The sequence below is a fragment of the Pristiophorus japonicus genome, chromosome 14 (assembly GCF_044704955.1).
Source record: "Pristiophorus japonicus isolate sPriJap1 chromosome 14, sPriJap1.hap1, whole genome shotgun sequence".
NCBI classification, from domain to species: domain Eukaryota; kingdom Metazoa; phylum Chordata; class Chondrichthyes; family Pristiophoridae; genus Pristiophorus; species Pristiophorus japonicus.
In genome coordinates, this window is record NC_091990.1 from 100892735 (window position 1) to 100918412 (window position 25678).

Below are 25678 nucleotides of genomic sequence, written 5' to 3' on the forward strand. Positions count from 1 at the left end.
GTCTCAATCTGAACCTTAACCTGTCATCCTGCTGACCGACTGGCTGCGTGTTTCCAATGCTGTCTGCCTGTACTCCAGTCATTGAGCACTGTTAAATAACTCCTGTTAACCCAAATGACCTGGACACGACTATAGTAATCGGGCCACCAGCACTGTCCCCTCTCTCCGCGCCCCCTCACATTACTCGGGCTCTGGATGTGGGTCGCGCTCTTTAAAAGGGCATTTTCCATTCTTCACTCCCGCTCTCCCCGCGGCTTCACAGCAATAGACATTGTGGTGATTAGCCGCGGGCTGCGCAACATGCGGAGAAATCTCAGGATCCAAACCTCGCCCGGAGCGCAGGGCAGGTCAGAGCGGCCAGCTCGACCCAGAATCCAGACTTCTTCCCTAGACCTAGTCCCTCTGCCCCAGGACCCAGTCCCTCTGCCCCAGGACCCAGCCTAGCCCTCTGCCCCCGGACCCAGTCCCTCTGCCCCAGGACCCAGCCAGTCCCTCTGCCCCAGGACCCAGATCCCGATGTCGGACCCAGTCACAGCTCTCTGCAAAAAACGCTCGGAAACACTTAAAGTTGTCGCCGGCTCATTTCCCTTCGAGGCAATCTCAACCCTTAAGCCATTTATTCGACTGTCTCTTTTTTAAACTACAAGTGGGTTAGGATCGAGCGGCGGCCGCCGTGGAGCGGGTCCAGGTCTGTCCCGGGCGGACCCATCCCCTGGTGCAGAGCCGGCTCAGTCTCAGCGCCGCTTTGCCCTGGATGAGTTGACAAGTTGCAGAGTGGGCTCCGGCTGGCCCGGGGGAGGCGGGGAGGAGAGGGTGCGGGTCTGGTCCCCATGGGGCCGGTCCCCCTGATGCCCCCGGGGCCGGACCCCCCGCTGCCGGTCCCCTACCTGGTGCAGGGCGCTGAGTCCGTCCACATTGGTGTAATTGATGTCAGCTCCCTTCAGCAGTAGCTTCTCCACCTCGTCCCGGTCCCCGCTTGAGCAGGCTGCCAGAAACACGGCTCCCTCGTCGAACTTGACACGGATGTGCTTGGTCCGGGGCCGGCCGGGCTCCTGGTCGGTGTCCGAGCCCAGCCAGCGCTTTAGCTGCTCCTTCCGCTTGTGTTTGGCGTTATCACTGCGGGCCTGATCCCGCTCCCGATCCTCAGCCGCCATCTTCCACCAGACTCAACCAGGAGTGCCCGAAATCCCAACTCCAGCCTCTGACACACAGCCCTGCGCCATCTACACCCACTCCGTATACATTACAGCCAATAGATCCAACCTACACCATCCACACACACATACTATACATCACAGCCAACATACCCTGCGCCATCTAGTCACAGTCTGTATACATTGCAACCAGTCTCCCCACTCCTTCCCCACATCATCATCAATCATCATCATAGGCAGTTCCTCCAAATTGAGGAAGACTTGCTTCTTTTTTTTTAATCGTAGCCAATCTTTCCAATTCTTTGTCAGATCACAAACGCCAGAGGTCACCTTGCACACATCAAGGATCACCCTGCGCTAATGCTCTTAGCCAAAAGGCCTAGAGCCCAAGCACCGTTCCTGGAAGTACTGCAATACCAGGTTCGTGCCATGGAGGTGGATGGGTCAGCAACCCCACACACCTCCGTGGAGGTGGATGGGTCAAGCCACCCCACCCACCTCCTACTTCTACTCTAAAAGTGAGTTCTCAGGTGGCTGTACAGTCCAATGCGGGAATTACAGTCTCTGTCACAGGTGGGACAGACAGTGGTTGAAGGAAAGGGTGGGTGGAGAGTGGTTTGCCGCACGCTCCTTCCACTGTCTACACTTGATTTCTGCAACGCCCTCCCGGATGCTCTTCCTAAACTTAGGGCGGTCTTGAGCCAGGGATTCCCAGGTGCCGGCGAACATGTTGCATTTTATCAAGAAGGCTTTGAGGGTGTCCTTCAAATGTTTCCTCTGCCCACCTGGGGCCTGCTTGCTGTGTAGGAGTTCCGAGTAGAGAAAATTTATCATGTACACAGCTTGGAGCAAATAAATACCCCACTCAGCCCAACACCATCCAAACACATTCAGTATAAATTACAGGCGATTACATAGGATATACAGCACAGAAACAGGCCATTCGCCCAACCAATCCATGCCGGCGTTTATGTTCCACTCAAGCTTCCTCCGGCTTTCCCCATCAAAATCTATCAGCATAACTCTCTATTCCCTTCTCTCTCATATGCTTGTCTAGCCTCCCCTTAAATGCACCTATACTATTCGCTTCAACCACTCCCTGTGGTAGCGAGTTCCACATTCTCACCACTCTAAGGGCTAGACTTTCCACTTTGCTGTCTATCGCCCAAAAAATGGGTGATGTTCCAGCGATGATCGATGTCCCAGCCTTGCCGATCGCTGGCTCATCGTCCATTTTTTGGATGGCAATTTTCCACTCGGTGATAGACCAGTGATGTCAAATGGGCGATGCAAAAGGTCAGCAATGTGACGCTCGCCCAAGGAATTGCCAGCGATGTGGAAGGCAAAAGCTTCCCCAGCAACAGGCTTCTGCGCATGCGATTTTATTTCCAGGTTAACAGCATTTTACGCATTTCTGGAGGTTAGGGGTCATCCACACATGCGCAGTAAGATCGATTGTGGTGGGAGAGAGAGAGCAAGAAGGAGGAGAAGAGTGCTTGGATTAAGATTACGAGGGGATTAAGAGAGCAAAAGGTGATAAAAACATTAGAGTATAGTCGAAAACGTGAGTTCAACTGATAAAAGTTATCAAAATGTCAGCAGCATCATCATCGGCTGTGGAGGAGGCTTGCAAAAGGACCAAGCCCTTCTCAGATGAAGCAAACGAGGTCCTCATTCAGGAGGTGTATGCAAGGTGGGTCGAGTTAACCCGGGGTGGCACCCACCCCGGACATACAGGAAGATATGGGCCGAGATTTTGGACGTCGTCTCGGCGGCGTCTAATGAGGCGAGGGGGTCCGACCAATGCTGCAAGTGTTGGAACAGCCTGGTCACATCAGCAAGAGTAAGTACAGATTTTACATTTTGTATATTGTTGTATATTATTGTATGGAGATTGTATTAGAGAGAGATATGTTTGTGTCAATCATCACCTCGTATCCCCGATGTGCGTTATAATTGTTAAAATGTCTTTCCATGATAGTACACATACCATACAGCTTAAGCCATGCACTTTGCCAATTTTGCGGAGGAAGATATCGAACAACCGAGCCCAGCAGAGGCGCACGGGAGGGAGCACAGCTGCATTACAACCGCTGAGTGATATTGAGGAGCGTGCTGTGGCTCTGGTGGGGACCCACAGTCGAGCGGCCACCTCCCGTGGATCTGCCGAGCCCACTGATGTGTCACGTGAGTAATGTGTCAAGCAGTGTTAAAGTAATGTAACGTCGTTTCATGACAATATACGAATGTACGGTCCTCTTAATCACTTTCAGGCATGTCCTGCCTCCACAACTCTGTGTTACTCAATTCCGCATAGATGTACTACCATATGTACTAACATATGATGCATTGTTATGTAACGTCTCCTAGTCTCATTTATTGTAGTATTGATGTTCCTCTGCAATGTGTACCCCTCTGCTATAATAAACTCAATAAGCTCAATTGTGTTTTGCAGGGCCCACAACACCCACATAACCTGAGGAGGAAGTGGATTTGGAGGAAGATGCCGCTAGCATCCCTCATCATGTGGTGGAATCACCTGTGGGACCTGTGGCCATTACGTCGGCATCTTCAACGGAAGAAGCAGTGAGACCAAGCGGCGCGCAGCTGGCGACGCCAAGGCGAGCATTAGTGCCCCCGCAGACCCCATGGAGGTCGAGTCAGCAAGTCGAGCACACGCCTACCCTGGCCGATCGCATGGATGGCTTGGCTCAAATGTGCAAGGAGACCGTCGCGATAAGTCGTGACCATCTCCAGGTGTTTCTGGAATTCACAGAGACCTTCTCCCACTTCACGGTGACCTTCTCCCGGGTATCACAACAGACGCTCGAGCAGATGGTTCAGCAGACCGTCACCACCAATGCCTTGCGGCATGCATTGTTGGCGGGACACGGCGCTGCACCTGAACGTGACGTGATGCCGCAGACCGCAAATGCCAGCACACAAGCGGGTCAGGAGGAAGCAATTCCTTCTGACTCGGAAGGCGATCCCCATGCTTCGCCTTCCCCTCCTACACCCCCCTCAACAAGCGATCGCACCAGCAGTTCCCCCACCACTTCCTCCTCCTCCTCTTCCTCAGGTTCTGTGGTATCTTCCTCCCCACCCGTGGTGACGGAACCGCAGGTTGCGGCTCTGATCTGCACATTTGTGCTGTGGGTGTTGTGGGCCCTGCAAAACACAATTGAGTCTTGCCGCTCGCAGTTGCACGCCCATGACGTCTCGGTGTCACCGGAGGACCAAATTGGGTGGGTTGGGCTAGAGTACAGGGAGGGAAACGTGGCCGCAGGTGATGTGTGAATATCATTTCTAGTTCGCTCTGTTTACTGTTTACTGTTGGGGTGTTGTTTGGGGAGGTTGGGTGGGAGGGTGAGTGAGTGGGTGGGTAGGTGGGTTGTTGGGTTGTTTGGGTTGCTCCTGTTGCAGTTGAAATTTAAATTTTGTCTGAGTAAAATTTTTTTATTACATTTTACAATTTACAATTGTTGTGCATTTTCTTATAATAACATGATAACATATTAATGTAAACAATGGCCGACCAGACCGGGCAATGAGGTAACATAGCTCATTGCAAATGCAACCGTTGCTTTGCGATAAATGTAACTGTAACTCTGACTGTCCACAATGAAAGTTCATGCAAAGCGCTCATTTGTGAGCTGCTCAAGCAACACTTTTGCAGCCGCATAACTCCCACAGGGTTTTTCTACTCTTACGAGTGGGCATGGGGGCATGGGTTCATCGGCAGGTTTAACATCCTCCCCGAGGTGCTCATCGGCCTCCTCCTGCTCCTCCTCCTCCTACTGCTCATCATCTACCTCTTCCGTCTCCAATCCTTCTTGAGGTGGACCAGCAGCCCCATCTGGCAAATGTTGTCCTCTCCTTATATCCAGGTTATGTAACATGCAACACACCACAATAAACTCAGCAACCTGGTCAGGATGGTACTGTAGGTTGCCTCCTGAGTGGTCCAGGCATCTGAAGCATTGCTCTAGGACACCAATTGTCTTTTCGACAATGTTGCCTGTAGCAATGTGGCTTTCATTGTAACACTTCTCGGCCTCAGTAACGGGGTTACGCAGGGGGATCATGAGCCAGCTGGCAAGACCATATCCTTTATCCCCCAGCATCCAACTGTGACCTAGTGGCTGATTGGCAAACAGATCAGAGACAGCACTCTCACGCAGGATGTGTGCATCATGGAGGCTGCCTGGAAAGTTAGCATTAACTGCCATCATAATCTGGTTGTGGTCGACAATGATCTGCACATTTAGTGAGTGAAATCCCTTTCGGTTACGAAACACCTCTGCATTCTGTAAAGGCGATTTCAGGGCAATGTGCGTGCAATCTATTGCTCCCTGCACCTTGAGGAAGTTTGCTATTTTCGAGAACCCCAAAACCCTCCCGGTTTGTGCCTCCCTGGTAATGGGGAAGTTTATAAAATCCATCCTGTGAGCGTAAAGGGCTTGAGTCACCTGTCGAATGGCATGCTGAGAGATATGGCAGATGTGGCCAGCTGAAGCCTGAAAGGAGCCCGATGCGTAGAATGATAGCGCTGCAGTAACCTTTACCTCAACAGGCAATGTGGTCCTGATGGTGCTGGCAGGCTGCAGATCCGCCTTGATGAGCTGACAAATCTCATCGATGACCTCCTTTTGGAAGCGCAATCTCCGAAGGCACGCGTTATCAGACACGTTTAGGTAAGATTGCCTTTCCTTGTAAGTTCTTCGGCTGTAAGGTTTCCTTATACGTCCATGCGTTACTCTGCGACTTCTACCATTGACCCCTTCACTTAACTCAAGCTCAGATTCCAGCAATTCTGCACTTACAAGTAATGGCAGAGAAGATGCAGCCCCCATTCTTTCACTGTTTATATAAATGCCTTTTCTACTACTAAACTGACCTTTCTACGAAAATAAATTATAATAAATAATATGTTTAAATTTGTCTGGATATATCTGTCAAGTACACTTATAACTCACAAATTATTAGAGCACTCTTGTTTTTGCAGACTCCCTCCTTTCCTCCGATATTCAAAATGGCTTCAAAATAGCGCCCGTAGTGCCGAGTTCTGTGAGTAAAGCCCGGGAAAAGCAACTATTTCCCAGCACTGTTGTCGGCGAGCGATCAGCCCGGCGATGTGCCGAAAGTTAGAATGGGCGATGTGCTCGGCGATCAGCTCGGCGATGTGAGCCGAAAGTCAGGGGGTTAATTTTTCGCCAATGCTCCAGCCTGAATTTCCACTTTTTTGTCAAAATGAGCAATGAAAGGCCGTTTTGGGTGATATATGGGCGATGTGAAGTGGAAAGTCTAGCCCTAAGTTTCTTCTGAATTCCGTATTGGTATTCTTGGTGATCATCTTATATTGATGGCCTCTAGTTATGCTATTCAACACAAGTGGAAACATTCTCTCTGCATCCACTCTATCAAAACCTTTCATAATTTTAAAGACCTCTATCGGGTCACCCCTCAGCCTTCTTTTTTCAACAGAAAAGTGTCCCAGCCTGTTCATCCTTATATGTATATCCTCACATTTCTGGTATAATCCTTGTAAATCTCTTCACCCTCTCCGGTGCCTCTGTATCCTTTTTATAATATGGTGACCAGAATTGTAGCAGTTCTTCATGTGTAGTCTAACCAAGGTTCGATACAGGTTTAGCATAACTTCCCTACTTTTCAATTCTATCCCTCTAGAAATAAACCCAAGTGCTTGGTTTGCTAATCTATGATGCAGCTTTTAGTGATTGGTATATTTGTCCTCCAAGATCCCTTTGTTTCTCTACCCCACCTAGCCTCGCACCTTCCAAGTAATAAGTAACCTCCCTATTCTTTCTACCAAAATGTAATACCTCACATTTATCTGTGTTGAACTTAATTTGCCAATTATTTGCCCATTCTGCAAGTTTATTAATGTCCTCCTGTAATTTGTTGCAGTCCTCCTCAGTATTGACTATCCCAATTTGGTATTATCTGCAAATTTAGAAATTGTGTTTTTGATTCCAAAGTCTAAATTACAGTCAATATATCAACCCTACTCAGCCCAACACCACCCAAACACATTCCGTATAAATTATCGTTAATACATCCAACCCTGCACAGTCCAATGCCTTCCAAACACATTCAGTGTGAATTTATTCAATATATCCACTCCCGCAAAACCAAACACCATTCAAATACATTCAGTATATATTAGTCAATGCACTCAACCCCGCACAGCCCAAAATTATCCAAACACATTCAGTATAAATTACAAAATATACCCAACCCCACATAAACTACACCATTTACACAAACATCACAACCAAAGCACCCAAATCTTCACAAACACTGTATATATTACAACTAATAATAACAACCCCACACACAATCTGTTATAATTGAGTTGTCCTCAAAACAAATTAGTGAGTACATTAAAAGGTCAGTTTTCATAAGCAAGACCCACACCTGCTATGAACTGAAACTTTCAGCCTAATGCGTAGTGTGAATATTATAGCATGTTAATTAATTAACAATTAGCCTTTTTCAGGGCATTTTACATCAGAGACATTACAACAAAAACATGCAATCCCACACAAACTGCACCATCTACACACTCGGGATCCATTTTATACAATAAGCACAACCATGCACAGACTGTACCATTTGCATACATAGTATACATTACAATCAATATACCCAACATCACACAGCCCTGTGCCATCAACAGACACTCATTTTACATTACAGCAAGTATACCCAATGCCAAATAACTCTATATCATTTGCACAATGACCTAGAATTTTGAAATGGGTGAAATTCCAAACAGAAAAATGGCTGCTCGTGATTTAGTGCTCATCTGCCGAGAAATAAGCAAACCCTTGTCCTAGTTTCTGGGGTTAACATAATTACCATAACTGACTGGGAGATCCTATACTTAAGAATGTCAGTCGTTAGGAAATCACCATTTGGTGGGATGGGAACCCGCATGCAGCTGCATGGGTTTAAAGGCCTGCAACATTTTAAAAGGGGCCACAACACAATGCAATGTTTACTTGTTTTGAGAATGCCAATAAGATCTGGAACAGAGTCCAGAAATATAGGGACTGAAATTGATGGACTTACTGCTCACTGCAATCGACTGCCGCTGACACTGCTCTTTGTGTTCGCCCAGTGCCACTTTTGATTTGGGCTGGAGCAGGCGGGAAGGGAGAACCGCTGGGAACCGCCCGCTGACATCAGCGGACGGTCGAGTGGCATAAGTGGATTCTCGCCCGCCGAGATGCCATATTCATGCAGGCGGGAGTAGGCGCCAGAACGGGGGTGGACATCTGGCTGGAGGCTGATGATTATGAAGACCTTAAAAAAAGGTTTGGTAAACATTTTTTTAATATTTTTTTCACAGCGACTTACCTGATTGGGGTCCCCTGAAGGTGTTCCGATGGGTTTTTTTCCTCAATGATTTTTCTTTGCAGGTCTTCAATCCTCCATGGGCCCGACTCCATCCTCGGCAGCACATGGGTGCCAAGCGCCTTTGCCGCCGCGAATGAGAGCTCCCGCCGGCTGCCACCCAGATTGGCAGCGTAAGTCCCTCATTTGCCGCCCACTGCCCTTTTTGATGAAAACTCCGCCCAAAGTACAGTTAGGTACCGCGGCGGCCATCGGCGGTCCTTTGGGCGGCACTTGGGTGGACTGGGGCCTTCATCAATTTCAGCCATCTCGACCTGAATGGTAAAACTTTAAAACAAGTAGGGAGCAGAGAGACTTAAGAAATGGATACACAAATCTTTGAAAGTGGGAGGACTAATTGATCAATCTGATTTGAAAAAGCTAAAGTGCAGATTTTATAAATGGGGGATAGTTTATGAAAACAAAGAGATAATGCTAACCCTCATAAGAACATAAGAAATAGGAACAGGAGTAGGCCATACGGCCCCTCGAGCCTGCTCCGCCATTTAATACGATCTTGACTGATCCGATCAATGACTCAGGTCCACTTCCCTGCCCGCTCTCCATAACCCCTTATTCCCTTATCATTCATGAAACTGTCTATTTCTGTCTTAAATTTATTCAATGTCCCAGCTTCCACAGCTCTCTGAGGCAGCAAATTCCACAGATCCACAACCGACAGAGAAGAAATTTCGCCTCATCTCAGTTTTAAATGGGTGGCCCCTTATTCTAAGATTATGCCCCCTAGTTCTTGTCTCCCCTATCAGTGGAAACATTTTCTCTGCATCCACCTTGTCAAGCCCCCTCATAATCTTATACGTTTCGATAAGATCACCTCTCATTCTTCTGAATTCCGATGAGTAGACACCCAACCTACTCAACCTTTCCTCATAAGTCAACCCCCTAATCTCTGGAATCAACCTTGTGAACCTTCTCTGAACTGCCTCCAAAGCAAGTATATCCTTTCGTAAATATGGAAACCAAAACTGTATGCAGTATTCCAGGTGTGGTCTCAACAATAGCCTGTACAACTGTATCAAGACTTCCCTGCTTTTAAACTCCAATACCCCTTGCAATAAAGGCCAAGATTCCATTGGTCTTCCTGATCACTTGCTGTACCTGCATACTAACCTTTTGTGTTTTATGCACAAGTACCCCCAGGTCCCGCTGTCCTGCAGCACTTTGCAATCTTTCTCCATTTAAATAATAACTTGCTCTTGGTTTTTTTTTCTGCCAAAGTGCATGACCTCACAATTTCCAACATCATACCCCATCTGCCAAATTTTTGCCCACTCACTTAGCTTGTCTATGTCCTTTTGCAGATTTTGTGTCCCCTCCTCACACATTGCTTTTCCTCCCATCTTTGTATCATCGGCAAACTTGGCTACATTACACTCAGTCCCTTCCTCCAAGTCGTTAATATAGATTGTAAATAGTTGGGGTCCCAGCACTGATCCCTGCGGCACCCCACTGGTTATTGATTGCCAACCCGAGAATGAACCATTTATCCTGACTCTCTGTTTTCCGTTCGTTAGCCAATCCTCTATCCATGCTAATATATTACCCCCAACCCCCTGATCTTTTATCTTGTGCAGTAAACTTTTATGTGGCACCTTATCAAATGCCTTCTGGAAGTCCAAATACACTAGCTCCACTGGTTCCCCTTTATCCACCCTGTTTGTTACATCCTCAAAGAATTCTAGCAAATTTGTCAAACATGACTTCCCCTTCATAAATCCATGCTGACACTGCCTGACCGAATTTTGTTTTTCCAAATGCCCTGCTACTGCTTCTTTAATAATGGACTCCAACATCTTCCCAACCACAGATGTTAGGGTAACTGGTCTATAGTTTCCTGTTTTTTGTCTGCCTCCTTTTTTAAATAGGGGCGTTACATTTGCAGTTTTCCAATCTGCTGGGACCTCCCCAAAATCCAGGGAGTTTTGGTAAATTACAACCAATGCATCCACTATCCCTGCCACTATTTCTCTTAAGACCCTAGGATGCAAACCATCAGGTCCAGGGGATTTATCTGCCTTTAGTCCCATTATCTTATTGAGTACCACCTCCTTAGTAATTGTGATTGTGTTAAGTTCCTCCCCGCTATAGCCCCTTGACTATTTAGCCCCTTGACTATCCACTGCTGGAATATTATTAGTGTCCTCAACCCGAAAGACTGATACAAATGATTTGTTCAGAGTTTCTGCCATCTCCATGTTCCCCATTACTAATTCCCCTGTCTTGTCCTCCAAGGGACCAACATTTACTCTAGCCACTCTTTTCCTTTTTATATACCTATAGAAACTCTTGCAATCTGTTTTTATATTTTGTGCTAGTTTACTTTCATTGTCTATCTTCCCTTTCTTAATCATTTTTTTGGTCATTCTTTGTTGGCTTTTAAACATTTCCCAATCTTCTGTCCTCCCACTAGTTTTGGCCACATTGTATGCCCTTGTTTTTAATTGGATACCGTCCTTTATTTCTTTAGTTAGCCTCAGATGGCTATCTTTTCTCTTATGCCCTTTCCTCCTCACTGGAATACAAATCATTGGTTAAACCGAATATCGTGTCTAGTCCAGTTTTAACATAAGAACATGGGGAACAATGGAGATGGTGCAGAAGAGATTCATTCTGATGTTACTAAGGATGAGAGACTTTAGTTATGGGGAGATATTAGAGAAACTAGTGGACTTTTTATTAGAACAAATATGATTAATAGGCCAAATGATCGAAGTGTTCAAAATGATGAAGGATTTTAAGGAGACACGTGGAAAAAACTAATTCTACTTATCAGTAAGTTGATAACCAAGAGACAGAAATTTAATATCATCATTATGGGATATTTTTTTTATACCGAGGGTCGTTAGAACATGGAATGTGCTGCTAGAAACAATGATGGGAGCAGAATCCATCATGGCTTTTAAAAGGGAAGTGGATCAATGTTTGAAACAGAAAAAACGTCATAGGGAAAGGGTACGGCAATGGGACTAAGTGGATATCGCTTTCAGAGAGTCAGCAGAGACATGATGGGCTAATGGTCTCCTTCTGTGTCATAAATTCTATCATTCTAAATCTGTCAGTGGAGAGAAACATTGTTTTGCGCAGAAAAATGGAGCATTAGATTAGCAGCACAGCAGCAGTGGCAGGAGCTGGCCAGGGCTATCGGTGCCAAATATAAATTGCAATGCATGGTAACCCAATGCCAGAACAAGTTGAATAACCTTGTTGTGTTCCTCCTAGCCCCAGAATGAAAGTTAATAAAAACCATACCTGTTTGGGCCTCTTCTGGCCCCGACTCCTCTTCATGCTGTCTTTGCCTGGTGTGAAAGCCACAGTGGCTTCCCCGCTCATGACCAGCAGTAAAAATTGCAGTCGGGTCCAATGATGACATTGGACAGATGCCCTAGCGACCTGCTCAGTAGATCAGGTTAAAATTCAGAACAGTGAGTTCCTGGCAGCTTTCAGGCAGTGAAGTAACCTCAGTGATTTTATTGATGAAGCTCTTTTCCTGCTGGGCGGGTAGGGTTAAAATTGTCCCCATCATGGATGTTGCTTTCAAAAAAAGAATGCTTGCAGAAGGTCAAGGGTCTGTGCAGGACTGGGGACCATGTCAGACAGTGTACTGCACATAATGGAGTAAGTGAATTAGTCTATTTTACTGCACATGCAATACCTTCATGGATATGGCAGCTCCAAGCAGATCAACAGTGAAGGCCCCCAACACAGAGAACCTATGCACAGTCAGTGGTTTTTAAAATGAATACTTGGGATGTGGGCATCACTGACAAGCCTAATATTTGTTGCCTATGCCTCGTTGCTCTTGAGAAGGTAGTGATTGGCCGCCTTCTGTGTCTGCTGTGGCTCAGTTGGTGCCACTCTCGCCTCTGAATCAGAAGGTTGTGGGTTCAAATCCCACTCCAGAGACTTGAGCACAAAAATCTAGTCTGACACTCCAGTGCAGTGTTGAGGGAGAGCTGTTGGAGGTGCAGTCTTTCGATGAGATGTTAAACCTGCCCTCTCAGGTGGATGTAAATGATCCCATGGCACTACTTCGAAGAGGAACGTGGGAATTCTCCCCGGTGTACTGGCCAATATTTATCCCTCAATCAACATAACAAAGTACAGATTACCTGATCATTATCACATTGCTGTTTGTGGGAGCTTGCTGTGCATACATGGTCTACTGCTTTTCCTACATTACAACAGTGACTACACTCCAAACTACTTCATTGGCTGTAAAGCGCTTTGAGATGTCTAGTGGTTGTGAAAGGTACTGTATAAATGCAAGTCTCTTTTTTCTTAAACCACTGCATTTCATGTAGTGACAGTACTCACACAATGCTGTTAGGTAGGGAGCTCCAGGACAATGAAGCAACGACGACATGTGTCCAAATCGGGATGGTATGGGACTTCGAGGGAAACTTGAAGGTGATGGTGGTCCCAGGCACCTCTTTCCCTTTTCCTTGTGGGTGGTGGCGGATGCATATTTGGGAGTGTAAAAAAAAATTGTTCCTGGGATGTGGGCGTCGTTGGCAAGGCCTGCATTTATTGCCCATCCCTAATTGCCCTGAGAAGGTGGTGGTGAGCCGCCTTCTTGAACCGCTGCAGTCCATGTGGTGAAGGTGCTCCCACAGTGCGATTAGGGAGGGAGTTCCAGGATTTTGACCCTGCGATGATGAAGGAACAGCGATATACTTTCAAGTCAGGATGGTCTGTGACTTGGAGGGGAATTTGGAGATGATGGTGTTCCCAATTGCCTGCTGTCCTTGTCCTTCTAGGTGGTAGAGGTTGCAGGTTTGGAAGGTGCTGCCGAAGAAGCCTTGGTGAGTTGCTGCAGCACATCTTGTAGATGGTACACACCGCAGTGAATGTTTAAGGTGGTGGATGGGGTGCCAATCAAGTGGGCTGCTGTGTCCTGGATGGTGTCGAGCTTCTTGAGTGTTGTTGGAGCTGCACTCATCCAGGCAAGTGGAGAGTATTCCATCGCACTCCTGACTTGTGCCTTGTAGATTGTGGAAAGACTTTGGGGAGTCAGGAGGTTAGACACTTGCCGCAAAATACCGAGCTTCTGACCTGCTCTTGTTGCCACAGTGTTTATCTGGCTGGTCCAGTTAAGTTTCTGGTCAATGGTGACCTCCAGGATGTTGATGGTGGTGGATTCGGCGATGGTAATGCCGTTGAATGTCAAGGAGCGGTGCTTCGACTCTCGCTTATTGGAGATAGTCATTGCCTGGCACTTGTGTGGCGCGAATGTTACTCGCCACTTATCAGCCCAAGTCTGAATGTCGTCCAGGTCTTGCTGCATGCGGGCATGGACTGCTCCATTATCTGAGGAGTTGCAAATGGCACTGAACACTGGGCAGTCATCAGCGACCATCTCCACTTCTGACCTTATGATGGAGGGAAGGTCATTAATGAAGAAGCTGAAGATAGTTGGGACTAGGACACTGCCCTGAGGAACTCCTGCAGTGATGTCCTGGGGCTGTGATGATTGAACTCCAACCACTACAACCATCTTCCTTTGTGCTAGATATGACTCCAGCCAGTGGAGCGTTTTCCCCTTGATTCCCATTGACTTCAGTTTTACTAGGTGTCACACTTGGTCAAATGTTGCCTTGATGTCAAGGGTAGTCATTCTCACCTCACTCTGGAATTCAGCTCTTTTGTCCATGTTTGGCCCAAGGCTGAATTGAGGTCTGGAGCCGAGTTATCCTGGCAGAACCCAAACTGAGCATCAGTGAGCAGGTTATTCGTGAGTAAGTGCCGCTTGATAGCATTGACGACACCTTCCATCACTTTGCTGATGATTGAGAGTAGACTGATGGGGCAATAATTGGCCGGTTTTTGGTGGACAGGACATACCTGGGTAGCTTTCCACATTGTTGGGTAGATGCCAGTGTTGTAGCTGTACTGGAACAGCTTGGCTAAATGCGCGGGTAATTCTGGAGCACAAGTCTTCAGCCCAAAGCCGGGATGTTGTCGGGGCCCATAGCTTTTGCTGTATCCGGTGTGCTCAGCCTTTTCTTGATATCACGTGGTCTGAACTGAATTGGCTGAAGTCTGGCTTCAGTGATGATGGGGACTTCAGGAGGAGGCTGATATGGATCATCCACTCGGTACTTCTGGCTGAAGATGGTTATAAACGCTTCAGCCTTGTCTTTTGCACTCACGTGCCGGGCTCCGCCATCATTGAGGATGGAGATATTCATGGAGCCCCCTTCTCCTATTAGCTGCTTAATGGTCCACCTCCATTCATGACTGGATGTGACAGGACTACAGTGGTTACACTGATCCATTGGTTGTGGGATCGCTTAGCCTTGTCTATAGCATGCTGCTTCCGCTGTTTAGCATGCATGTAGTCCTGTGTTGCAGCTTCCCCAGGCTGGCACCTCATTTTTAGATATGCCTGGTGCTGCTCCTGGCATGCTCTTCTACACTCTTCATTGAACCAGGGTTGGTCCCCTGACTTGATGGTAATGGTAGTGAGGGATATGCCATGCCATGACATTATAGATTGTGGTGGAGTACTATTCTGCTGTTGCTGATGGCCCACAGCGCCTCATGGATGCCCAGTTTTGAGCTGCTAAATCTATTCTGAATCTATCCCATTTAGCACGGTGGTAGTGCCACACAACACCGGTGAAGTGTGAAGATGGTACTTTGTGTGCGGTATGGTCACTGCTACCAATGCTGTCATGGACAGATGCATCTGTGAGAGGTAGATTGGTGAGGACAAGGTCAAGTAGGTTTTTCCCTCATGATGGATCTTTCACCATCAGTCTGACAGCTATATCCTTCAGGACTCGGCCAGCTCAGTCAGTAGTGGTGCTACCGAGCCACTCTTGGTGATGGACATTGAAGTCCCCATCTTGAGTACATTCTGTGTACTTGCTTCTTCCAAGTGGTGTTCAACATGGAAGAGTACTGATTCATCAGCTGAGGGAGGGCAGTAGATGGTGATCAGCAGGAGGTTTCCTTGCTCATGCTTGACCTAAAACTTCATGGTGTCCAGAGCCAATGTTGAGGATTCCCAGGACTTCTCACTCCCGACTGTATACCACTGTGCCACCACCCCTGGACATGCCCAGGGATGTTGATGTGTTGATGGAGGAGTCTGGGACATAGAAACATAGAAAATAGGTGCAGGAGTAGGTAATTCAGCCCTTCGAGCCTGCATCACTATTCAATAAGATCATGGCTGATCATTCACCTCAGTACCCCTTTCCTGCTTTCTCTCCATACCCCTTGATCCCTTTAGCCGTAAGGGCCATATCTAACTCTCTCTTGAATATATTCAGTGAACTGGAATGAACCACTCTCTGCGGTAGGGAATTCCACAGGTTAACAACTCTCTGAGTGAAGAAGTTTCTCCTCATCTCAGTCCTAAATGGCTTACCCCTTATCCTTAGACTATGTCCCCTGGTTCTGGACTTTCCCAACATCGGGAACATTCTTCCTGCATCTAACCTGTCCAACCCCGTCAGAATTGTATATGTTTCTTTGAGATCCCCTCTCATCCTTCTAAACTCCAGTGAATACAGGCCCAGTCGATCCAGTCTCTCCTCATATGTCAGTCCAGCCATCCCAGGAATCAGTTTGGTGAACCTTCGCTGCACTCCCTCAATAGCAAGAACGTCCTTCCTCAGATTAGGAGATCAAAACTGAACACAGTATTCAAGGTGAGGCCTCACCAAGGCCCTGTACAACTGCAGTAAGATCTCCCTGCTCCTATACTCAAATCCTCTAGCTATGAAGGCCAACATACCGTTTGCCTTCTTTACCGCCTGCTGTACCTGTATGTCAACTTTCAATGATTGATGAACCATGACACCCAGGTCTCGTTGCACCTCTCCTTTTCCTAATCTGCCACCATTCAGATAATATTCTGCCTTTGTGTTTTTGCCCCCAAAGTGGATAACCTCACATTTATCCACATTATACTGCATCTGCCATGCATTTTCCCACTCACCTAAGCTGTCTAAGTCACCCTGCAGCCTCTTAGCGTCCCCCTCACAGCTCACACCGCCACCCAGTTTAGTGTCATCTGCAAACTTGGAGATATTACACTCAAAGGTATGATTTTGTGAGTATGACTATGTCAGGCTGTTGCTTGACTAGTCTTTGGGACAGCTTTCCCCCCAAATTTGGGGATGTTGGTGAGAAGGACTTTGCAGGGTTGTCTGGACTGGGTATGTCATTGTCGTATCCCTAGCCAGTGCCGAGGTCGATGCCGGGTGGTCCGTCCGGTTTTATTCTTATTATTGTTTTTCTTGGTTTGTTACAACTGGTTGGCTTGCTAGGCCATTTCAGAGGGCAGTTAAGTATCAACCACATTACTGTGGGTCTGGAGTCACATATCAGCCAGACTGGGTAAGGACAGTAGTGAACCAGATGGGTTTTTACGACAATCCAGTAGTAACCATTACTGATACTAGCTTTTTTATTCCAGATTTATTTAATTAACTGAATTTAAGTTCCCCAGCTGCCGTAGTGGAATTTGAACTCACGTCGCATAAGAACATAAGAATTAGGAACAGGAGTAGGCCATCTAGCCCCTCGAGCCTGCTCCGCTACTCAACTAGATCATGGTTATTCTGGCTGTGGACTCAGCTCCACTTACCCGCCCGCTCCCCATAACCCTTAATTCCCTTATTGTTAAAAATCTATCTATCTGTGATTTGAGTACATTCAATGAGCTAGCCTCAACTGCTTCCCTGGGCAGAGAATTCCACAGATTCACAACCTTCTGGGAGAAGAAATTCCTTCTCAACTCGGTTTTAAATTGGCCCCCTCGTATTTTGAGGCTGTGCCCCCTAGTTCTAGTCTCCCCGACCAGTGGAAACAACCTCTCTGCCTCTATCTTGTCTATCCCTTTCATTATTTTAAATGTTTTTATAAGATCACCCCTCATCCTTCTGAACTCCAATGAGTAAAGACCCAGTCTACTCAATCTGTCATCATAAGATAACTCCCTCATCTCCGGAGTCAGCCTAGTGAATCATCTCTGTACTCCCTCCAAAGCTAGTATATCCTTCCTTAAGTAAGGTGACCAAAACTGCATGCAGTACTCCAGGTGCGGCCTCACCAATACCCTGTACAATTGCAGCAGGACCTCCCTGCTTTTGTACTCCATCCCTCTCGCAATGAAGGCCAACATTCCATTTGCCTTCCTGATTACCCACTGATTACTAGTTCCGTAACTTAACCACTGTGCTACTGTCCCCCCTGCTGTTGAAGGAGCTTTGAAGAGTTGCTGCATTGTGTTATCCACGGATGGTCAAACTGTTGTTTACAGACCAGGGACACCAGATTACAGAAGGCTATACCTTCCGGTATTTAAACGAATGGGGCTGGGATACAAAGAAGTATCTTATTGCTACCATTAAGTCTGCTTGCCTGCAGACGAGTAGCCATGTGAAGGCAATGCCCAGTATGAGTAGCAGAGGGCTTAGTTGACTTTACTCTCAGAATTGTAGCATTTTAGTCACCTCCAATGCCTGCACGTGTGGCCAAAAGGGCCCTTGCAGAAGCACAAAAGGTGCAGCTTGCAGCAGGTTCATCTCAGGGCTTAACTGATACGAAACAAGGGCACTTCAGTCCCAAAAGACATCCCATATGAACACATCAGCCAGCCACTTCCCAGTCTCTGGCCAATGAGGTAGGACATAGGAGAAGTAAAAGATTAGCTTTAAGACCTCCCAAATCACAAACTTGCAACAAAGGGAAGCACTGTGGGAAGAAGCACTAGGCATGTATACTGTCTAAACTTGCTGTAAAATTGCAGTTGCACTAAAGTTGTTGTGGAAGTAAACATTGTTTTTGGCAAAGTTTGGAACTGGCTGTGATGAAGTAGTATGAATTTGGAGCAGGGAAAGGTCGATGAAGGAATTTTTGCAGTTGGCACGACTGTTTATGCAGTGGCCATATGTGGTCATCAAGAGACTCTCCTCTAAATAAGAGTAGCAAGGGAATGTCTAACTAGGGTTTTCCTCGCATCATGTTTAGGTCTGTTGTAGACTTATTGAAAGAGATTGATTACTATTAGTTAGCAACTGCTCTGTCATTGTATCATGCGACTACTAGGATGGTAGAAGGTGAATTGGATCTATCTTGATCTTTTTTCATCTAATAATTCCTAAGTACAGGCACAAGGGAGCATATGATGTTGAGAAGAACTGGGCAAATATATATTATGGGGTTTCATTAAGATAATGGTTGTACTAAAGTGGCTATGCTTGCAGACATTGTTCTTGGCAAGGATTGGAAGTGGCTTTGATGAGGTTGCATGAATGGATACTGTGTGAGTTGGTGCACACAGTGAAGGTTGTGTAGATGATAGCAAGTTAGAAGCTCCAATGAGCCAAGAACATAGGGATATTCTAGCTATAACTAGATGTTGTATTAAAGAGGTCTCCTGTATCAGTGTGGCATACGTGTGCCTTACATCTTATTTAGGCTGCTGCTCCTCAGGGAAATGCAGGTAGGACCAGCTCTGCCTATATCCTCAGGTGTGCGGGTATCATTCATCTCCAATTCCAACTCCCCAGCCCGAGGTCTTCATTCCACCCCTTTCTTTTCTTCAAGGAAGCAAAGCTGTTGGGGAATACCTATGGGAAACCCACTTTGTGTCCTGTCTGACTGGGATGGAAGGGGAGGGGAGGGAAGGGGAGGGGGCAGGATGAAGCAGCAATGCAGTAGATGACAGAATGGCAGATGGAAAAGTAGATGGCTGAAGCAAAACGCAAGGTCGATGAGCGTGATTACCACAGAGTATCGCTGAAATGATAATGACCAAAATGCATCAGCTCACCATCTCATTTAAACAATTCCACTTATTTTAGTGCAGGCACTTCCACTCGAAGTGATTCAACTGGAAATAGTGAATCGAGGAAATCTTTCACAAGCACATGTACAATAGTGCTACACCTAGTGACCAGAGGATTTCTTTACAGAAAAACACAAAGAGAGAGGCATGAATGTATCATTCAAAGAGTTATGAAACTCTTACTAATAACAGTATTTTAATGCAAATCCAGTCTCTTATTTCATGTACAAAACAGTAACAATTCAAATATTAAATTCTACAGAAAAACTCTGGTTTAAGGAATAATAACATATTTATACAATACTGTACAGAGTAGTTCTCAATTCTAATGAGGTAAGAATATGGGAGCTGTACCATCTGAATAAATAACATTCTGTTCAATAATCTGTTGATCAGTAGTTCACAGTTTTGGTATCTAACCTAAAATACTAACATACTTCACAAAGTCACAGGCCTTAAAAGTTGCCACCCAGCCTCCAGTGTATATCCTCCAGTCTCAGACCAGTTGTAGCATCCAAATCCGTTCAGTGAGGGCTCACCAGCCCCTCCCATCATGAAACCATGAGGATTCATAGTAAAGTTATAGAATTGTGGGTATAAACAGACCACTGCAGTGCGCCATCAGAAGCTTGGATACGAGGAGGTCCCCCTCTGACTGTAGAGTGATCCCATTGGACACAGTGAAGGGGGAAAACAATTCGACTGATACATGAAGAGACCTATAAAACAGACAGACAGTGTTTTTAAATGTTTCAGGGACAAGCTGATACTGCAACCTGGGGCAGACCCATCCAAATTTAAATCTTTTGAATTGACTGTTCAGAAATATAAGCCACCAGTGAGACTGTGCAAAATTTACCCTCAAAGTCCATGTTTTAATGTAAGAGACATTTTTCCACCAGTTACTGCTGTATCTTTTGATAGGGAGGCATTTTGTTAGTAATTAATGTTTCCTATCCTTTTTTAGCAGCAGCCAAGCTAACACCGCAACTCAACCCGGGACGATATCCACAGCCATGCCCATATTGTAACCCCTGCCTCGACTAATCAAAATCCTTGTCCCGTTTTGATCTAGGCAAAAAACTGAACCACCCTAACCACAAGCAGAGTGGAGCTTTCTGTGACTGACCTGACAATTATATTAATTTGTGTATACAAACTAGCAGGTTTAACATGAAAGATAGTGAATAGAAATAGAGAGAAGAAACTAAAGGAAAGAGAAATCCAGATGTCTCAGCGAATTAAGGCAGTGAGTACCTATGTCGTAAAGACCAGAAAAGTTCCAAGTTCAATTCCTGGGGTTAGCTGATTGCAGCCAGGGTATTTGTAGGGATAGTATAATCGGCATAAGCACCTCTGATTTAGGGAGGGTAAAGCCAGGATTCCAGCATCCAACAACCCCTGCTGAAAAGTGCGCGCGTGAGAATGTTGAGTGAGGACACGACCCCTCATAATTTTGAACATCTCCATTAAATCTCCCCTTAACCTTCTCTGCTCCAAGGAGAACAATCCTAGCTTTTCTCCACATTACTAAAATCCCTCATCCCTGCATCATTCTCGAAAATCTCCTCTGCATTCTCTTCAAGTCCTAATCAGTGATTTATAAAGATTTTGAATAACTTCCTTGCTTTTGTTCTCTATGCCTCTATTTTAAAGTCAATGTTCCCATAAACTTTTTTTTTTTAAAAACACTTATTAGTAATGAACCAGAAATGGTGATCTGGTAGCAAGGAGGTATTTGGGAATAGTTACCATATTATGACTGATTTCACTATCAGGCTTGAAGGGAGAAAAGAGAATCACAATCAAAGGTTAACTTTAAGAGTATCAGGAGGGAGGAGGTGTGCCCATTAATAACAGATTTTGACGTGAAGGTACTGGCGGATAAGGATGTCCGGAACCACAAAATGAATACTTAGTCAGAAAGGATTGGACAATACCAGAGGTACAGGGAAGATTAGACATTAGTGAAGGTGATACATTTAGTTCAGTCCAAAAAGGCTGTAATGAACAAACTAATGGATTAAAACTAGATGAATATCTAGGTGCTAGATGATATCCATCTGAGAATATTAAAAGAAATAGGTGACATAATTGGAGATGCATTAGATATGATCTTCCAAAGCTCACTTGATTTAAGGATGGTTATAGATGATTTGTACACATGACTTTCAAAAGATGTTTGACAAGGTACCACATAATAAATTAAGGCACCTGGTATTAAAAGAAATATAGCTGCGAGGATAGAGTTGTGGTTATGGGACAGGAAGTAAAGAGTTGAGTAAATGTGTTTTTTGGATTGGCAGGATTGGGTTGGGGTGTGTTCTAATGCCAAGGATCCATTTTCATAATGGATAGAAAAGTTTCAGATATCAGGGGTATTGAAACAGGCTAGCTGGCTAGATCTGTTCTATGTTTATGACCATTCTAAAACATTTGAACATCCAAGCTTGGGAACAATTCCTGGAAAAACCTTAAAAAAAAAGAAAGACTTGCACTTATATAGCACCTTTCATGCCCGCCGGACGTCTCAAAGCACTTTACAGCCAATTAAGTACTTTTGGAGTATAGTCACTGTTGTAATGTGGGAAATGCAGCAGCCAATTTGCGCACAAGAAGCTCCCACAAATAGCAACGTGATAATGACCAGATAATCTGTTTTTGTTATGTTGATTGAGGGATGAATATTGGCCCCAGGACACCGGGGATAACTCCCCTGCTCTTCTTCGAAATAGTGCCATGGGATCTTTTACGTCTACTTGAGAGAGCAGACGGGGCCTCGGTTTAACTTCTCATCTAAAAGATGGCACTTCCGACAGTGCAGCACTCCCTCAGTTCTGCACTGGCATGTCAGCCTAGATTTTTATGCTCAAATTCCTGGAGTGGGACTTGAACCCACAACCTTCTGACTCAGAGGCGAGAGTTAAGGATGGTTTTAGTGTCCAGCAGCTGCCTACTTCAGATTGCATCATCAGGTGCAGGACTCTCTTCACAATTAACATATCGAAGACCTAAAAATATATTTATAAAAGTAAATGATGGCATACATTTTGATACGGATAAACAACATTTTCTTGAGGTTCTAATATAAAAGGAGATAACTTCGCTGTCAGTCTTAACAAACCATTTTAGAAACCAAAATAAATTTGTGCAACAGGAGAAGGCAAGAGGCCTCAGTTCAGTCCAGAGCGAGATGGAGCAGTTTTGGCACTACTTCATTCAGTAACAGTTAGGAAGAAACAGAAAAGATACCCCAGGAACTAGAAAAAAAAATTGATCATGGATAATTCGTTGAAGGCATAATCTACACCAGCCGTTGCAGAGATGGATGGAATCAGATCGATGTAGAAGATAATTTAACTTCTAACCAATGGTACAATCATTTCTGGAGCAAAATGGTCATAAGCCTTTTCAGTAAGACCATAGACTTAAATAGAGAGCATACCATTTTTATTTGCATGAAAACAACTTATGCTGGCATTTATATCTCGCCTCTCACATCCTCAGGATATCCCAAAGCACTTTGCGGCCAAACAAAAAACTGACTACTACAAAATACTAGTTCACTAATTTTCCTCTAAATTGTAGGAGATCCGACTTAAGTTTGGTTTAAAGAAAGTTGAAAATATCTCATTGTGAGCTGCAGTCAGGTTTCCTATTTCTGTATCCTCCTACAACGTAACAACCACTCCCACAATTCTCTCTGTCCCTCTGACTCCAGCTTCTTGTGAATCCCCCTCTCTTGCTTCACCCCACCATTGATGGCTGTCATGTATGTAACCACAATGTAACACCACTGTATTACTGTATACACTCAACCTAGATACACACCTTGACCACAGGGGATGAACTTGTGGGAGACACTCCTTACCTGATCACACAGGTATAAAAAGGGAGGTCCCACGCAGGGTCATCGTCTTTGGCGTCCTGTGAATAAAGAGTTAAGATCACTGTGACCTTGTTCCCAGAATGTGCCTCGTGAGGTTTCATACTGTAGAGTAAGGACTTTACATTGGCGACGAGAAACGGGAATTCACGACCCACGAGAATGGCCACCGGTAGCACAGAGGAACGGTACTGTGTTGGGGAAGACTGGGACGATTTTGTCGAGAGGCTTCAGCAAAGCTTCGTTACGAAAGAATGGCTGAGGGATGCAGCGGCCGACAAGCGAAGGACTCACCTCTTGACCAGCTGCGGACCAAAGACTTACGCGCTCATGAAGCACTTACTAGCACCCGAAAAGCCGGTGGACAAAACCTTTAAAGAACTTAGCAAATTGATTGGGGAGCACCTCAAACTGGCAAGTAGCATACATATGGCCCGACACAGATTCTACACCCATCGACGTCGTGAAGGACAGAGCATACCGGACTTCGTAGCGGACCTCCAGCATTTGGCCAGCCTCTAAGTTCACAAACGCTTGCAGGGGGGAAGTGCTAAGGGACTTCTTTATCGAGGGCATTGGTCATGCGGGAATTTTCCGCAAATTAATTGAGACCAAGGACTTGACCTTGGAAGCGGCGGCGTTGATAGCTCAAACTTTCATGACGGGGGAGGAAGAGACGAAAATAATATATGCGCGCAATTCTGCCTCTAATGCGACGATGGATCAGGGAGTCATCAATGCGACTCAGAGCCCCGCAGGCAGGCAGGGGCTGTCCGACACTCCCCAGACAGCAATAGACCCCAGAGTAGGACTTCAGCAGAGACAATGGCAGGCTGAATGGACATTCACGCCATCACAGTGGACAATGCAGCCTGGGATGGGGCCGTTGACACCCACCAATAGGGTACTTAAGAGCAGTCAAAGGGACAGTCAGCACGGAATGCCTGGCCATAGTCCCTTAGTTCCCAACAATGGAAACTTTAACTCATGCTGGAGGTGTGGGGGAAAACACTCAGCTAGATCTTGCAGATTTCAACAGTTTGTCTGCAAGAACTGCAGTCTCAGTGGCCACTTAGCTTGAATGTGCAGGAAGTTTGCAACCAGACTAATATATGAGGTGGATGACCAGAAGAGGGTTCTTTGAGGCAGGATAACTTTTGGGGCAAATCGATGGGCGCCGAGGTTCAGCGGGTCCGTGTGGCGAATATTCACAGTTCATACACCAAAACGCCACCAATGATGATGAGGGTTTTATTAAACGGTATCCCAGTACGCATGGAGCTGGACACTGGGGCCAGCCAGTCACTCATGGGCGTTCAGCAATTTGAGAAGCTATGGCCACTTAAAGCCAGTAGACCCAAATTAGCACGTATTGAGACACAATTATGGACTTACACTAAAGAAATCATTCCGGTGCTAGGCAGTGCAATGTTGGCTGTCACACACAATGGGTTAGTGAATCGGCTGCCGCTCTGGATTGTCCTAGGCTATAGTCCCGCACTGTTGGGGAGGAGCTGGTTAGCCGAGATGAACTGGAAATGGGGGGATGTTCACGCACTGTCATCTGTGGAGCGAAGTTCGTGCTCACAAGTTCTACAACAATTCGATTCACTATTCCAACCTGGCGTTGGGACTTTCAAAGGCACTAAAGTAGTGATACATATCACCCCGGACGCCAGGCCAGTGCACCACAAATCCAGAGCGATGCCGTATGTGATGTGGGAAAAGATCGAGAGCGAATTGGACCGGCTGTTGAGAGAGGGCATCATCTCGCCTGTTGAATTCAGCGACTGGGCGAGCCCCATCGTTCCCGTCCTAAAAGCGGATGGCTCTGTCAGGATCTGTGGTGACTACAAGGCCACCATCAATCGGGTGTCCCTACAAGATCAATACCCGTTCCCGAGAGCGGAGGACCTCTTCGCTATGCTGGCAGGCGGCAAGCTGTTCACCAAGTTGGACCTCACTTCAGCCTATATGACCCAGGAACTGGCCGACGAATCTAAACTACTGACCACCATCACCACGCACAAGGGACTGTTCGTTTATAACAGGTGCCCGTTTGGCATTCGATCAGCGGCCGCTATTTTTCAACGAAACATGGAAAGCCTGCTTAAATCCATTCCTGGAACGATCGTATTCCAGGACGACATCTTCATCACGAGTCGAGACACCGAGGAACACCTCCACCAACCTGGAGGAGGTGCTACGCCGACTGGACCGGGTAGGCCTGTGACTCAAGAAGTCTAAATGTGTGTTCTTAGCTCCTGAGGCTGAGTTTCTGGGCAGGAGGGTTGCTGCAGATGAGATTCGGCCCAAAACAGAGGCGATTCGACGAGTACCCAGGCCCTGCAACACATCGGAGTTGCGTTCATTCCTGAGACTGTTGAACTATTT

The 25678-nt window shown here is 46.2% G+C and overlaps 2 protein-coding genes across 12 annotated transcripts in view; both read right to left on the reverse strand.

Moving 5' to 3' along the window:
- LOC139279999 (protein phosphatase 1 regulatory subunit 12A-like) overlaps positions 1-8616 on the reverse strand; it is a 286266-nt gene extending 277650 nt beyond the window's left edge. For 3 of the 4 annotated variants that reach the window (XR_011596579.1, XM_070899407.1, XM_070899406.1), the window contains exon 1: positions 888-1184. Coding sequence is in view for 2 of the 4 variants with exons in the window: in XM_070899407.1 (XP_070755508.1) it covers positions 888-1154 (267 nt within the window). In the remaining 2 variants the exon portion in view is untranslated. Of the gene's footprint in view, positions 1-887; positions 1185-8537 lie in introns of those variants that run through there. The other variant, XM_070899408.1, reaches the window with a different exon arrangement.
- A 10993-nt stretch (positions 8617-19609) lies between these two features.
- Positions 19610-25678, reverse strand: part of LOC139280002 (kielin/chordin-like protein) — a 531474-nt gene continuing 525405 nt past the window's right edge. For 7 of the 8 annotated variants that reach the window (XM_070899412.1, XM_070899417.1, XM_070899413.1 and 4 more), the window contains one exon: positions 19610-20117. In XM_070899412.1, coding sequence (XP_070755513.1) covers positions 20020-20117 — 98 coding nt within the window. In that variant the 3' untranslated portion in view covers positions 19610-20019. Of the gene's footprint in view, positions 20118-23269; positions 23326-25678 lie in introns of all 8 variants that reach the window. The other variant, XM_070899411.1, reaches the window with a different exon arrangement.